The sequence below is a fragment of the Zerene cesonia genome, chromosome 22 (assembly GCF_012273895.1).
Source record: "Zerene cesonia ecotype Mississippi chromosome 22, Zerene_cesonia_1.1, whole genome shotgun sequence".
NCBI lineage: Eukaryota > Metazoa > Arthropoda > Insecta > Lepidoptera > Pieridae > Zerene > Zerene cesonia.
The window spans coordinates 1,047,552-1,063,510 of NC_052123.1; the positions used below are offsets into that span (position 1 = coordinate 1,047,552).

The window sequence follows — 15,959 nt, forward strand, 5'->3', positions numbered from 1 at the left end:
TCCAGATGTAATCGGTAATCTAACAGTATTCTTTACTGAAGCGGATATTGATGCAAGCGGAAAACGTACGTATCAAGGTTTATATGTACTAAAAAACAACCAAGCGAAGAAGGTTTTGGAAAACGGAAGAGATGCCGCCGCTGCGTTTGGTGACGATAAAAGAGTATTCCTAGCTGCGAGTGACGGCCTGTACCTTTACAATGACGAAGACGAATCTGCCAAAAAGTATGGCTCTATCACTGATAGCATCGTAGCTATCGATAAAGAGAAGGAAGCAGACGTATTATATATCTTAACTGAAGACAACTCTGTATACAAAGTCACTGACAATGGAAACAAAAAGGAGAAACTCGAAGATGTCGTTAACGCTCAGGACATTAAACTAGATAATGAAGACCAACTGTACTTCTATAACGCTGACAAGAAAGTCTACGTTCGGACATCAGAAGGCATAAAGGCCGTCACTGGTCTGCCCGAAAATCCTTCCGACATTGTTCTACCGAAATGTCCATCTGTCCTTGATGATCTACTTCCAATTCTGGTTGATAGCAAACTCTATATTATTTATAATAATGGAACCAGTTCCGCTTACGGAATTGAATTCGCACCTGACTTCCGCCCCACTGCTTTCGCTCCGGAGGCCGGTATCGTCCAATATTACGGATACGACAAGAAAATTTATGAATTCAATTTGCTTGCCATACAACGGGACAACAACGCGGGCGAAATTGAAAGGGATGGTTTGATCAAAATTGCAGCTGAAAAACGTTTAAAAAATAAGATATAAGTACGCTGAGATTTAAATATCATCATTGTAATACAACAATGCAATAACTGAACATTTATTTTATTTCAAACGCCCCAAAACACTGGTACTGTTCCTATCTTATTTAGAAATTGGTTATAAAAAAAATTAAAAGTTATATCAATATTTTTTTGTCTTTTGACATAACAAATTGTATACTTACATATTTTAAATGACATAATAAGTAGCTATGATGTTACTTTGAAATAGATTTGCAACTTCTACAATACATAAAATTTATGGATGTTTCCCGTCCATTTATTGCGACTACAAATTAAATGAATACAATCAATGTTAAATGGTAGATTAATAGTAAAAACTAGATACTATGTAATTACTAAAATTGTTCACTGATAAACGTGTGAGATCTTATTGTAAAATTTATGTTATATCATTATTATATGGCAATATAAACGCTCGCGGCTCCGTTCGATTAGCCAAAGGTTTTTAAAAAAAAGACATGTTTCACTGCGGTAGAAAGTCTATGCCTATGTCACTCTCTAGCCTCTACCCTAGTCTATCTCCAGAATCAAATCAAAACCTACAAGAAAGACGGACACACTTTAACATTTACAGCATTAGAAAGAAATACAATTCTAACATACAATACTAGTAAATTGTTTATTACTTATGATTATAATATAAAAACTATAATACCGCCAGTTTCCTTGATTGCATAACATAGCATTAAACTATTTCCTTATAGTGTGGTTTTTAGCAAAAAATACGCGCTAGACTTAAAACTAATTGCTATCATCAAATATATTATAATTCACGTTTCATATAATTATTTTTCAATTGGTCAAAAACTCCGCAACCAATCTATTAGCATGTGATATAGAAACATCACAAAAAGTGATATTTCATCATCATCGTCATCATCAGCTCATATTTATTCCCACTGCTGGGACCTAATTTAGGCCATAATCCACCACGCTGGCTATGTGCGGGTTGGCAAATGTCACATGTCGTCAAATTTTTGATTTACAGACATGCCGGTTTGCTCACGATGTTTTCATTCACCGTTGTTCACCAAGTGACATTTGTTTTGATATAATTAATTCTTTTCCGATGTGCAAATATGCTCGTTTTTATTAAAAGGGGCGTAAAAGTAATAAGATCTTACGTGGTGTTATAATGTCTGAACTACTTACCTAAGACCTAATTAGTTTCTACCAATATAATTGTAAGTATTTAACAGTTTTAATAAACACTTTTTTAATATTCTAACCTATAATATTCTCGTACATTTTCTGTTTAAAAATGTATAATTATTTCTCTTATTGGATGTGAACCTAACCGGACAATGGTAAATACTAAATACTGTTTTATAGCTCGATCACATTGTAAATAACTATCTGCGCCCCGCGGTTTCACCCGCGTTAGTCCGTATCCCGTAGGAATATCGGGATAAACAGTTGCCTATATTTTATTCCAGTTATCCAACTGTGTACGTAACAAATTTCATTGCAATCGGTTCAGTAGTCTTTGCGTGAAAGAGCAACAAACTAGTAGGATTTTAGGTACGTAATTACTATTTAGTAATCTGATTATTAAACTAATTATTAATCTATTTATTTATAAATAGCTTTTGATAGAGGAGGCCACGATTCTAAATGTGTATTTACTCGAGTGTCGCGGAAATCGATTATAATTCGCAGATTAGTCGATAGCAAGAAGAAAAGGTCCTATAATGTTTAAGATACTTCCCTTATATGAATGTTACTCTTTTGAACTACTATGAGTTACATAACTAATACATTCATATCTGTATCCTGAGCTAATTTTTAGTGCTATTCGTACTCTTTAAGGTCTCGCATTTTTGCTTTATTGCCTTCAGCTTGTCTTTCTGGTTTTGCGATTTTTCTGTCCTCATGGGGGACAGTGATTGTGTGAAAGAAGTCCACAACAATATGCCAAATTATTTGTTTGACATATTGCTGTGGACATGCAGGACAACTCTTACATTATCGTACTAATATTATAAATGCGAAAGTTTGTAAGGGTGTGTCTGTGTTTGTTACTCTTTTAGGCAAAAACTACTGAACCGATTGCAATAAAATTTGGTACGTAGACAGCTGGACAGCTGGAATAACATATAGGCAACTTTTTATGCCGATATTCCTACGGGATACGGATTTACGCCGGTGATATTTTATCGTGGGAGTCGAGCACGCTTCGGCATGAATTGGGCCAGCTCGCACCGGGGAAGTACCACACCCCCACAGAAAACCGGCGTGAAATAGTGGCATGCCACTGTGTTTCGTGCGGTGAGTGGGGGAGCCGGAGGCCCGTTTCCTTTTCCTCACCCGTCCCAGTCCATTCCTTCTTTCCAGTCGTTAATCCATTCCTTTTCCCTTATCCCAAAAAAGCGGGCAGCGCATTCGCAGAGGCCCAACCTTTGCGAATGTTCATGGGCGGTGGTGATCGCTTACCATCAGGCGAACCACCAGCTCAGTTGCCCGCTTCGACATAAAAAAAAAGAAAAAAAAAACATGGGGCGCAGCTAGTACTTTATATGAGTCGTTAATAAGGCCTAATAGCTAGTTTCGAAACTTCTTGATAAATATAATTCAAAAAGTGTTAATTAGGTTATCAGTCAATGCTAAAAATAGCTCTCAATATGCAATGCTATAATATCTTGTTGGTAGGTGTTCAATCAGAGGAAATGTATTAAAAAAACATTTTATTTCAAGCTTTAAACTGATTCTTAATTATAACAACTCTTAAGTGATGATTTTATTCCTTCTTCCTGAGATCCTTTCGTTTCTGTGTAGCGATATTTTGAATATTTTCAGTTTTGTCGTTCAAGAAGCTTTTCAGTTCGTCTAAAATGGACCCCAATACCATCGCAAGTATATTGTACTCGTATATTTTCTTATTATGCGCATAGTATTGGATTAAAGCTGCCTCCATGCCATACGCAGTTGGTACAGTGTTACTTTCGAAATCAATGCCATAGTCTTCAGTCGTACCATTCTCATAAATAATATATGATGCGGTATCGACGACGACTGGTATTCCGCTATCTAAAAGAATAGGTGGCTTAACCAGGGTGATTTTAGAGGGGTTTTCAGGAAGACCTCCAATATCTTTTACACTTTCTGAAGTGTATACGTGTACTTTCTTATCAGGGGTATAGAAGTACAGATTATTCGAGTAGTCCAGTACGATCTGTTGAGCGTTCACGATGTCATCAATTTTGGCTTTATTATTACCGTTGTCTGTGACCTTGTACACGGTATTGTCTTCAGTTAGGATGTATAAAACATCACTTTCAACTTCTTGCGCGATACCAATGATGCTATCAGATACAGAGCCGTACTTAACAGCGGTGTTGTCTTCTTGATTATAGACGTAAATGCCGTCGCTTGCTGCCAAGTAGACAGTTTTGCTGCTGTCACCAGACGCAGCGGCGTCTCTGCCATTTTCTAGAATCTTCTTCGCCTTGCCGTTCTTCAACACGTACAGACCTTGGTCTACACGCTTCCCATTCTCGTCTATATCAGCTTCGGCGAAGAAGACAGTTATTTCCGATTCGCTTTCGTCGGATTCAGATGATTCGTCTTCATCGAAGTTTAAAGAGTTGAGCGGTACAAGGATACTGACGATGTCATGATTCCCTTTGTAAACGACAAGCGATTCGGCGTAGTATTCTGATGTTATTGTGAGGTGTTCATCATCACTCGTGGGGGCGCCATACACCAGCCCCAGCAGTAAGACTGCTGCGAATGATTTTAGCAGCATGGTGATATCTGAAATAAATGAAACCCATTAACGATCTGTGGAAATGGCTTCAATATATTGTCAGACGATATAGAAGATATACTTGAGAAATGCATGGAGTTTATTTGGTTGAGAATTGGCACTAGGAAATATTGCTTGAATTTCAAAAATTGTTTTGAGTGCATATATATGTACCATGAGCGAAGTCGGATGGACCGCAAGTCAAAGATATAGCTGTTATTATGTAAAGGTTTAAAAAAGTTATAATTAAAATTTATTTATGAAGACGAAGTTACATAACTAACAACATTTCTTAATCTCTTTAGAAGAGCAGCAAAGTCTCTCTCGTGTGTAGTTCGCTGGGTACAGTTGATAACAGCAATTTGATAAATAATTTAGTGAACTATGTGATCCAGACAGGGTAAAAGTCACAGATAATGTTGATAAATTTGTTTACGCAGCACCCGATGCAGGAACTTTCTTTGCAGTGTTTATAAATGTCGCAATAAATCGATTTAAATTGCTATAGTATCATTTTCCCATTCAATCACTGTTTATTTAATTATTTTGTGTTCTGAATAGGTATAAAGAATGGTTAGTTCGTAGTCTATTTTATTATTTTTTATGAAACGCATTCATTACGTTATTTTCAACTAGTATAATTCTAGAAAATATTATTAAATTTATTTCTATACTAATTTGAAAACACTCTTTGCCAAAAATCATAATAAATATTGGTGTAATTGACATAAATTTAAAAGTTAAAGGTTTTTTAACGGATTTAAAACACAATTCATGCATATTATTAAACCCGACGTTTAGAACTTACAGCGAGCGGGGTATCAGTCCGATTCTCCCGTCGTAACGTTGGGTTTATAATAAATAAAGCGCGTTTAAAATCCTTTAAAATATTTCTAAATGTAAACCTACAAGCGTAAAACATAAGATAATATTAATTAGGACCTTACCGATTCTGTGCGGAGCCAAGACTAATCTTCGCTTGAACTTGAATATAGCAGATACTGGCTTATCGCAGTGTTTATATTTCATTCGGAGAATTAAGCAAATTATGGTACCGGAGCTAGTGGCGTTTTTTATGAAGGTTTTCTTTTATGTTATCGTCTGGTGGTTGGACGCCTGATGGTAAGAGAGATGGGAGAGGAGTAAGGTCGATTGCAGACCTTACGCTTCTACAAATGGATTGCCAACTTCAAATTGGAAAGGGATTAAGAAAGGATTGACGAGAGAAATAAAGGAAAGGACTGGGAAGGGTAAGGAAAAGGGTGCGAGCCTCAGCCTCCACCACTCACCAAAAGAAATAAAGCTATGCTACAATGCTAATAAGGCTATTTCATGACGGTCTTCTGTGGGGGTGTGGTACTTCCCCGGTGCGAGCTGAAAATTCGTGCCGAACCGTGCTCGACTACCACATAGAAATATAGAATAGGGATATTTCCACGGTTTTGAAGTGAATATCATAATATAAGTTTTATCATTATTAGATAAAGAAGCGAAAATATCAATCGGTTCTCGTACTATTATAGTATAATTTGAGAATGATTGCTGTGGCGATTGGTTTTTATAAGTCACTACTCACTAGTTGTTAAGCGCGACTTTGATCGCGTATTATATAGTAATAGTTTATCAAACTCAAAACTTTATCTATTCTATTAGATTTCTTATAGAATCACTTTTGAATTTTTTTTTTTTTTTTTTTTTTTTTTTTTTTTATGTCACAGTCGGCAATGGAGCTGGTGGGACGCCTGATGGTAAACGCTACCACCGCCCATGGACATTTGTAGAGGCGTTTGGTCGATTGCAGACCTTACGCCTCTACAAATGGATTGCCGTCTTTAAATTGGGAAGGGATTAAGAAAGGATTAGGATAAAGGAATAAAGGAAAGGACTGGGAAGGGGAAGGAAAAGGATATGGGCCTCCGGCTCCCCCACTCACCGAACGAAACACAGCAGAATGCTATTTCACGCCGGTCTTCTGTGGGGGTGTGGTACTTCCCCGGTGCGAGCTGGCCCAATTCGTGCCGAAGCGTGCTCGACTCCCACAATAACACTTAAGAATTGTCATAACACCACCGGTTCGGAAACTCTGCCCTTCTTTTTACGCCTACAGGCTAAACTACTCAGTTCGGAACTTCTTTTTACGCCTACAGGCTAAACTACTCAGTCGATTTTCACGAAATTTGGTATACAGATAGTTTGAGACCCAAGAAAGTTTTTATCCCGGAAATGCCACGGGAACAGATATTATGCAGGTAAAATGCGGTGAAGCCGCGTTTGAAAAGCTAGCTATATTATACAAGCTCTTGATCGCGGCTTCGCCCGCGTTAAATTCGAAGTCAATTAATAGATATTATAATACATGCAAATGCCTTTCTCTTGAATCACTCTTAACTATTAGAAAAACCCCATCAAAATCCGTTGCGTAGCTTTAAAGATTTTAGCATACATAGGGACATAGGGACAGACAGATAAAGCGGCTTTGTTTAATACTTTATAGTGATAGGCGATGCGTCTGTCTGTTATTTTAAACGGTTAATCCTCAGCGCAATAAATGTAGAATGAAGTTTGCAACGATACGAGTTGTTAATGTACAGGGTCTAACTAAGACTAGTTTTTGTTCAAAACTCAACTCTTGTAGCATCAAAATAGAGTATATAATCTAAGCACAGCACAGCTAGGCATTTTCTGGATTGTTCCATATATACAGACATACAAAACTCATGTTTTATTTATATTCTTTGCTCGCCCAAGCAATCATTGGTAAATATCCGACGGTGAAAGATTTTCTAAAACCGTTCCAGTAGTTCCTGAGATTACCGCATTCGAAAAAACAAACAAACAAACACTTCTCTATATTATTCATACATTTATGCGACTTTATGGTTGAGTTATAAGGAAAATAGATAAATCATTTGAAGAATCTATGAATAACTATAAATAATTCTAAATCTATTTATGATAAAGCATATACAAACTAATTAGAATCTATTTGAATAGGCATAAAAAAGCTCAGAAAATCGTTGTATAAATAAATGTAAATTACAGTACAAAGAAGAGCTTATCGGCTTTTATCTATATGAATATAAATGCCGAATGTGTTGCTAAGCCTTAAATTTAAGAATTCGATCGTTTCGGCCATTTTTGTTTTACGGCAAAAATAACTGCGGGTATAACCGGGAACTCTAGTTCATAGTTTTTTTTTCAAGCCAAGTTAAAGAGGTAACAGCTTTCAAATAAAAAAGGATCATAAAATCGGTTCACCAGCTAAGTTTCAAGTGCAAGATGAACGCCATCAAAACCAGCGTCAGGGTTTGTTAATTAATTTTTAATTAAATTTATGAAGTGAAGTCCCGTGTCCCCTACTGGGGTATGGGGCAGATGATATACATCTGTTTCACTGATTGATTTTTTTATGGACAAGTAGGTGATCAGCCTTCTGTGTCCTGTCAGACCGAGACGTGTTATTTTTGCGTCCCCACCGGGAATCGAACCCAAGACCCCTCGGTTCACGCTCACACGCTAACCTCTGCTCCAAGGAGGCGGTCAATTAAATTTATAAACTTACATTTAAATTTCGTATCCACGCCATTTAAAGTTAGACTGCTATAATAATTATTATATATAATAAGAAGTTTTGTTGACGTCACATGAATGAATTTATTACGTCCATCAAATAAAATATTTAAGACAAGAATTAATAATTTTGCATAGTAACTCGAACATGGACCTCATAAGCAAGCGTTTTAAAGATTTTTTATTCCTATAAATAAATTGTTTTTCAAATAAAAGGCAAATCAGTTTTATAACATTTTAATAATAATGCTTAAATTAAAATAAATATAATAATAATTTACCATCCAAAAATAAATTTAAATAACTTTCAATAAATTAAAAAATAAGACGTAACAAACAAAACACATGCCACTACCATGGCGGACTTAACGCAACATAGTGATATCTTCCAGGCAATCTGTTTTCTACGATTAAAGTATTGGTCACGTTAGAGGCGGGAATGGCAGACGGCTGGGCCTCTAGCAATTATGCCGTGAAGTATTTTTAAATCGTCGTTTCTGTAAAGAAAATACATCAAAAATCATATTCAGTGTTTTTATCGGCGCCTAGTGGTTGGTGAAGGCTGATAGGAGTAGCTGAGCGGAGCATAGATGCCCTCTGCCCCAGCTAGGGGACTTAGGAACCTAAGTCATATTGGTAGTTGCTTCATCTAGGGGCGGGATTATCGTGACGTCTTAAAGCAGTACTAATTCCAGTGTGGGAAAGTGATGGCGTTAGAAGACCTCTGTTCCACACTGGAATTATATCTACTTTACGGTGTCACGCTAGCCCTCTGTCCCTTCTTGCTGTACTATGAGTAAAGCGTTTCAAAAATTGTAAATTTTGTAAGAGCCAGTACCCCCCCATCCCATCTTCTAATTAAATTGTATCTTGCCCGACTATTTGTTTTGTTAGTCCCCACCGGGAATCGAACCCAGGAACCCTCGGGTTTATGCTCACGTTAACGCTGCACCAAGGAGGCGAATTGTCTTCGTTGTTCGTAACACTAAATAAAGTAATAAAACGAACAGATCTATCTCTCTCTGTGTTAAAAGACATTTGAGATACATCATACAAGGTTATTTAAAGTTAGTATTTTTCTGTAATGTTGGTAAAACGTGTTTCGTATGATTTGTTAGCATTGATTGATTGGTGTTTTTTAGGTCAAGGTGTATTAATTATTACGTGTAAAGAAAGTATGAAATAAGAACAAAATGTAACTTAAAAAAACTTTATTTATAAAATAAAAAATATCTCAATTATACATTTTTATATAATTTAACATATAAAAATTCGTATATTTATTTATTATAAGGCAACATCATGGGTATCTCATAGTTTTTTATTTTTATAAAGTAAAAATAAAAAATATGTAAAAATGTCAAGCGTCAGCCATTAACGGCTTGAGATTTTTACGAGTGCAATTGAATTCTTTTCTTTTTAAACCTTTGTACTTTTTCAGTTTTGAAAAGCACGATTTTGGGCAATTCGTTAAATCGTGTTTTTCAAAATGTTTTAAAATGAACCTCAAATTATTGTCTTCACGATAGAAAATGAATCTTATAGATTATTGTTAAAATGTATATTAAATTGAAAAGCAAAACATGAATGTGCTCGAAGCAAGCCGTGTAACTTAGATAACATAATTAATTAATCTAAATGATAGAAGGCAGTATATAATATAATCGATATTGCCACAATACTCCATTTTATAATTTACAACTTGGCGCCGACCGATTATCACTAAGGAATGTAAATAGTACAAAAAATATCATAATATAAATTTTACTAAATTTCATTTTTACGTTAAACATATAATAAAGTTTCCGTTTTAATTATAAAATTTTCAACAGAATCACATTATATAACGGTAACAAATTAATCTAGATTACAAACAAACTTATATTTATTTAAAAATTGGACGTTCGTAACCACTTAGAACAACAACTGAGTAAAGTATAAAGTAATAACAAATAATCGAAAGGAAATTTACAAGTTTTACAAAACGAACAAGAAGAAAATAATCAAAAGAAATGATGCACAAGAGAATGTCAAAACAAAATAGTACACATAAAAAGCTATTGTTAAGATTAAAAGACACAATAAGCGAGTAAAAACCAATTCGTACAGGAACACATTTACTGAAAAAGTAACGAACTGAGGCAGCCGTAGACAACTTAACCATTACAGACATACAATGCAGACATGGGCAAAATGATAATGTCTTTGTGTAAAGAAATCGTAGACCCACAGTTGTTTATATAGATTTTAAGCGACCTTCTTTGGAATTCTTAATTTATTTCCGTTAAAAACTTTTTTCGAATTCCGAGCTCAAAACTGTTCTAGAATCATTGGTGTTGTTAAGTAGAATCGTGTGATTTTGGGCAATTTCTTTTAAACCACAAGATTCTATTATTCAGAAACCCATTTAGGTAGGCTCATATAAAACATATTCTAAACTATCTGATTCTTTTAACAAGTTAAATTAAACTGTCTTTTCAGAATGATTAAATTCCTTAAAGGTCATTTGAATCTCATCAACATCAAATTTCCTTACAGATCGATTGGAAATGAATAATCATTTGAAAGTTCTAGGAAGATTTTTGGTAATAGAATATAGCCTTTTCTGAATTTTACTGGTTATGGTTCATTTGAAACTATTCAACTGACTCAGAATTCTAGGTTTCTGTACTGAACTGTATATTCAGTGTCCTTTAAAGTTCCTTTTAAACAAATCTCCGAATGAATCTGGTTACGGTTCATTTAGTGTCGTCAAACTGTGGTTACAAGGTTACGGTCCATTTAGATATATGGTTACGGTCCATTTAAAAGCTACGTTAAACTGTGGATCTAACCAAAGGCTCGCCACTCACTTGGAGTGCACAAGATTGAGGAACTCCTCGCGCGTCTTGGGGTCGTCGCGGAACACCCCCAGCATCGTTGACGTCACCGTCTTGCTGTTTATCTTCTGCACACCGCGCATGACCATGCACATGTGCCTGGAATTATAAATAGAATATTTAAGTAAAGCAGTGAATGGTTGGTTTTATTTGTGTGTGCGATTGATGTACGACATGCATTAAGGTGTGTTGGTAATTTATAAGTGATATTGTAATCAATATTTATTTATTTATTGGGATAATATAGACGGTAGACCCATTAATACATTAATTTAACAAATGAGAAATCATTAAAATATTTTACAATAATACATTTTAAATAACAAAATGATGTAGCTAACAGCATGTCCCGAACCCAATCGAAACAGTCATAGAATCTAGTGATATAATTGAAAAATAATTTATCCTAGCATTAAAATTTTGTAATTTCATCTCACGCTTGTAGATCGATAAAGCAATCCCACAAGATTGGACACTACCAAAAATGCTTAACGCGGCTAAAGAAATCAAAATTACAATTTTTACTTAGATCATTTCTCGTCGTTCTTCTCTAGAGGAACTGCTTTCCGAAATGGTGATCAATAATTCCTTTGTGTATGACAAAGTATAGTTGATGAGAGAAATGTTTGAGTATGGGTTTTAGTTTCAGTTTGACATTCGTATATGATTTTGAGTTTGAGTTAGATTTTGAGTCTGAGTTATAATATGAGTTTACTGAAACGCACACTGCGTTTGAGCTTGAGTTTAAGTTTGAGTATGAGTTCGAGTTTGAGTTTGTGTTTGAATTTAGTTTGTGTTTGTGTTTGAGTATGAGTTGGTGTTTGAGTTTGTGTTTGAGTTTAAGTTTGAGTTTGAGTTTAAGTTTGAAATTGCTAAGTAAACTTACACTCCCTCAATAACGACGGCGACGCCAGCGGGTCGCACGGCCTGTGTCACCGCAATGGCAATCTGCTTCGTGAGACGCTCTTGCACCTGCAGCCGGCGGGAAAAGATCTCCACGATTCTGTTGGTTTAATTATATAGGTTTTATGTGAAAGCTTTATTAAGATTCATGTTTATTTAGTTAATAAAGTATATATATTTAATGTTGTGTCGTTGTGTGCGTCAAAAAGATGCTAAGGCTGTTTGAGTAATACCAGCTTTAGCACTGATATTAGTTCCTTATTGAAGACACGAGATCTGATTGAGAAGCTAAATGTTTATCCTACTATATACATATGAATATATATTTTAAATTAGTTTTATATGACTTTTATTTTATTGCATTAAAACTAAAATCATTTTCCTCTCTTTATTGAAGGCGAACATTCTTTATTCGAACCGCAAGGGAAATGCTTCCTGACTCTGTGTTCCCCGACGAGTACAATCCGGAGGTCTTCAAGAGAATAGTGAACAGGTACCTTCTAGGGAATCGCGCCCCATCTTGGACCACATCTCAGCTTATCATCAGCCAAGATCAAGGTCCCTATGCCCCTGCCCTACTTTGAAAAAAGGCGCGGAGCTACAATGTGGATCAAGATGGAGCAAGCTGCCCTAAAAGGTAGGTCACTCTACGCATGAAGAATAAATAAGTTAATTAAACAAGTTGTATGTGGTAGTCCAGCACGCTTCGGCACGAATTGGGCCAGCTCGCACCGGGGAAGTACCACACCCCCACAGAAGACCGGCGTGAAATAGCATTCTGCTGTGTTTCGTTCGGTGAGTGGGGGAGCCGGAGGCCCATATCCTTTTCCTTCCCCTTCCCAGTCCTTTCCTTTATTCCTCTCGCCAATCCTTTCTTAATCCCTTCCCAATTTAAAGTCGGCAATCCATGTGTAGAGGCGTAAGGTCTGTAATCGACTTTACGCCTCTACAAATATTCATGGGCGGTGGTAGCGCTTACCATCAGGCGTCCCAACAGCTCCATTGCCGACTGTGACATAAAAAAAATAAAAGTCCCATCTTACCTGGCCAGCTTGCTAAGCCCCAAAATCTTGCCCTGGGGAAGGTAACCAATGGAAACCTTGCCGTAGAAGGGCACCAAGTGGTGCTCGCACATGGAGAACATTTCAATATCTTTCACAACCACCATTTCGTCCGTGTCTTCATCGAATATCGCATTGTTTAACACCTCTGAAAAAAAAATTGCCAATTGCTAATTATAAGATAAATAAATAAAAAGTTGATTTCTTTCTACACACATGGGGAAATGTTCAACACCTCTGGAAGAAACTATTCACAGAAGTAGGGGAGGACTACTTTGGGCTAATGCGTTGTTGTAGGGGGAAGGAAGGGGGTTGAAAACCGTTTGACCGACCGTATCGGTTCGCAGTTGTTAAATTTTTTGTTTTTAAGTTTGCAATTTATTTTTTATGTGATGAAACAAATAATTTTATTTTATTCTTTTTTTAATTAAACATGAATCGCCAAATGTGTTGCTAAGCGTAAATCTCGAGAACGGCTCGACCAATTTGCCTAATTTTTAACGTTTTTGTTAAGGAAGGTTCTTACGGACAGATAAAATGTACCACGGGTGCAGGCGGGACGGTAAAAAACGTTTATAAATAAATAAAACGTTCATTTCTTTCTACACGCATGAGTAAAGAAGACCATATTATCTTAAAATTTGCAGGCATCAGTTGTGGGAAGATGGTAAAAAATAGTTCTTGACCTAACTCTGCGCGGGTATTTTTCTGAGTTTTCAAAGTTTGCGGAGACAAACTCAACAAACCAAAACTCATGATAATCCGCTCAGCCGTTTTTAACACGCTTTTATTAGCTTCACTTGTATGTTTGTATGTATGTATGTAACTCACACCCGTTTTTCTCCCACTTCCCGCGAACCGATTTCATTCAAACTTTGTACACTTATTAAGAACTGGTGCCAATAGAGTAATATAGTAAGTTTATCCCATTATCCTGATCAGGAGCGCCAGGATTTAACAATTTCCTTACGTATCCTCTAAGTAAGGGCTAACAGCTTATGACTGTTATAACATTCTGTTACTGTCAGTTCGTACGTTAGCCGAGCAGGCTAAGGCGCCAGTCTTAGTTGACGTACAACGACAGGCTCCGTGGACGTAGGTTCAAATTCTCGTCTGTGACGGAAAAAAAAAATTTAAATTTTTTCTATTTTATGTTTCTTACATAAACCGGATGGTATTTTTTCTAGTAAAATTCCGGGCAGTAAATGTGTAGGTTGGCCGTTTCCTCAGGCACAACAATACTAGTATTTTTCATTCATTATTATTTTCAGCTTATATTAAAAATTATTCACAACAATATTAGTATTTTTCGTTCATTATTGTTTTCAGCTTATATTAAAAATTATTTTATAGTTTTTAGTTTGATGTGCTTGAAAAGCGTGTTTTTTTAGTTTTTTTAAACTATATTTATTGTATAAGTGGTGTAACTAACATGACTTCCTCTTTAATCGACTACCAAACACGAAAAGCAGCTGGTTCTATGATCGTCTGTTTTTTTCATAATATCAAGCAGAATATTTTGTGTGTTTGATTGCGCATATCTCAGTAAGTACTGGAACAATTTTAATTTTTTTTTACCATTGGTTATGAGCGCGTTCCTTTGGTAGTAAAACCTATCACGGAAGAAGTTATGGCGGACCGCTTTCAAAAGCATAAGAAAAAAAAAACTTTTCAGGCAAATTGATCAATTTTCTGGATCAGAATAAAATTAAATTCTAATCACTAAGCCGGCTAAAAGCAAAGGGTCTATTATTGATTTTATTTTAATATTTTATCTACTTATCAGAAAGGTTATTGACATGGGTCATTATAAATTATCCAATATTGTGTTATTATAAAATTGTATGTCGAAACTTCAGTAATTGTTATGAAATAATTATATAAAGAATTAGATATTTAGATGTTTCAAATTAAATTTTATAATTATTCATAATATTTTGTTATTGCTTGATAAACTCTGACCGGCGACTTAATTTTTTAATTCCTTATCTTCTTTATAATAATGTTATCAAATAAAAACTAACAACCCGCCGTGAATTCGCTCGCAATATTTTAAATAATTATATAAAAATGTATAAAATTAGAGATAAAGAATTGGATAAATATAATAATTATATAATATTACTATCTAATCTTTTATATTTAACAAAAATAAATATTCAAAACATGCCAATAGATGTAGATTATTTGAGAAAAACGTAGGAATTCATTTTGCACGTGTTTCACTTCACGCGGGTCACGCGAGTATTTCGTATTTATATATTCAATACTGATATAAAACGCGATATATTTGTTACTATCGTCAGAAATAAAAATATCTGAATATATTTTATAGTGTGTCTCTTTTAGACTTCTTCACTCTGAGGAAAATAACATGTATTAATTATATTTCGAACGGTACGGAACAGCCTTCAAATAGTCAGAATTAGACCGAATTTTAATAGCAGAGACCAGCATTGAAATAATAAAAGAATCGACAACATCTTTCCACTAAAAAGTACTGTGGTTAAACCATAAAAATACAATCGACTACATAAATTCCTACTTTTTTGAAGTCGATTGAAAAAGATAGATTAATCAATTTATTCGATATAAACGTACGCTCTATATCGCAAAAAGCTCAACAGTATTTGACTTGTGATGTGTAGTTTAAAATAACAGATTCGTCTGGACAACAAAATATATATAGATTCGTTTATGTTTCTAATAAGATTTTTCTATATTGTTTAGAGACAGATGGCAAAGGTGCTTGGCAGAGATGGTTATACTGTCAAAATACATTCCACGTCGCATTTGGGTCTGATACTTCTATTATATAAATATTTGACTTACCTTCTAAGCTCTGATCGTAACCCTTTGTAAAGAACAGCATGGCTTTAGCAGCACGCTCTGGTGTCTTCAGAAGACCTTCCCTCTCTGGGTCCTCTCCCAATCCTGGAAAATATTATGTTTTATTAATACTATCCTAATAAAAGTTGTATTTATGTAAGTAAT

At 35.3% G+C, this 15,959-nt stretch overlaps 2 protein-coding genes across 3 annotated transcripts in view; both read right to left on the reverse strand.

Annotated features, from left to right (window-relative positions):
- Window positions 1-3,499: 3,499 nt before the first annotated feature.
- Window positions 3,500-5,573, reverse strand: LOC119836128. Its single transcript, XM_038361383.1, has 2 exons — window positions 5,500-5,573; window positions 3,500-4,560 (listed from the first exon to the last, which is right to left on the reverse strand). The coding sequence occupies exon 2, from the start codon at window positions 4,550-4,552 to the stop codon at window positions 3,545-3,547; it is 1,008 nt and encodes a 335-aa protein (XP_038217311.1). The 5' UTR covers window positions 4,553-4,560; window positions 5,500-5,573; the 3' UTR covers window positions 3,500-3,544.
- A 3,970-nt stretch (window positions 5,574-9,543) lies between these two features.
- The window catches only part of LOC119836129 (GTP cyclohydrolase 1), a 38,126-nt gene continuing 31,710 nt past the window's right edge, over window positions 9,544-15,959 (reverse strand). For both annotated transcript variants that reach the window (XM_038361386.1, XM_038361385.1), the window contains 4 exons: window positions 15,798-15,899; window positions 12,948-13,113; window positions 11,888-12,004; window positions 9,544-11,100 (listed from right to left, as the gene is read on the reverse strand). In XM_038361386.1, coding sequence (XP_038217314.1) covers window positions 10,971-11,100; window positions 11,888-12,004; window positions 12,948-13,113; window positions 15,798-15,899 — 515 coding nt within the window. In that variant the 3' untranslated portion in view covers window positions 9,544-10,970. The remainder of the gene's footprint in view (window positions 11,101-11,887; window positions 12,005-12,947; window positions 13,114-15,797; window positions 15,900-15,959) is intronic.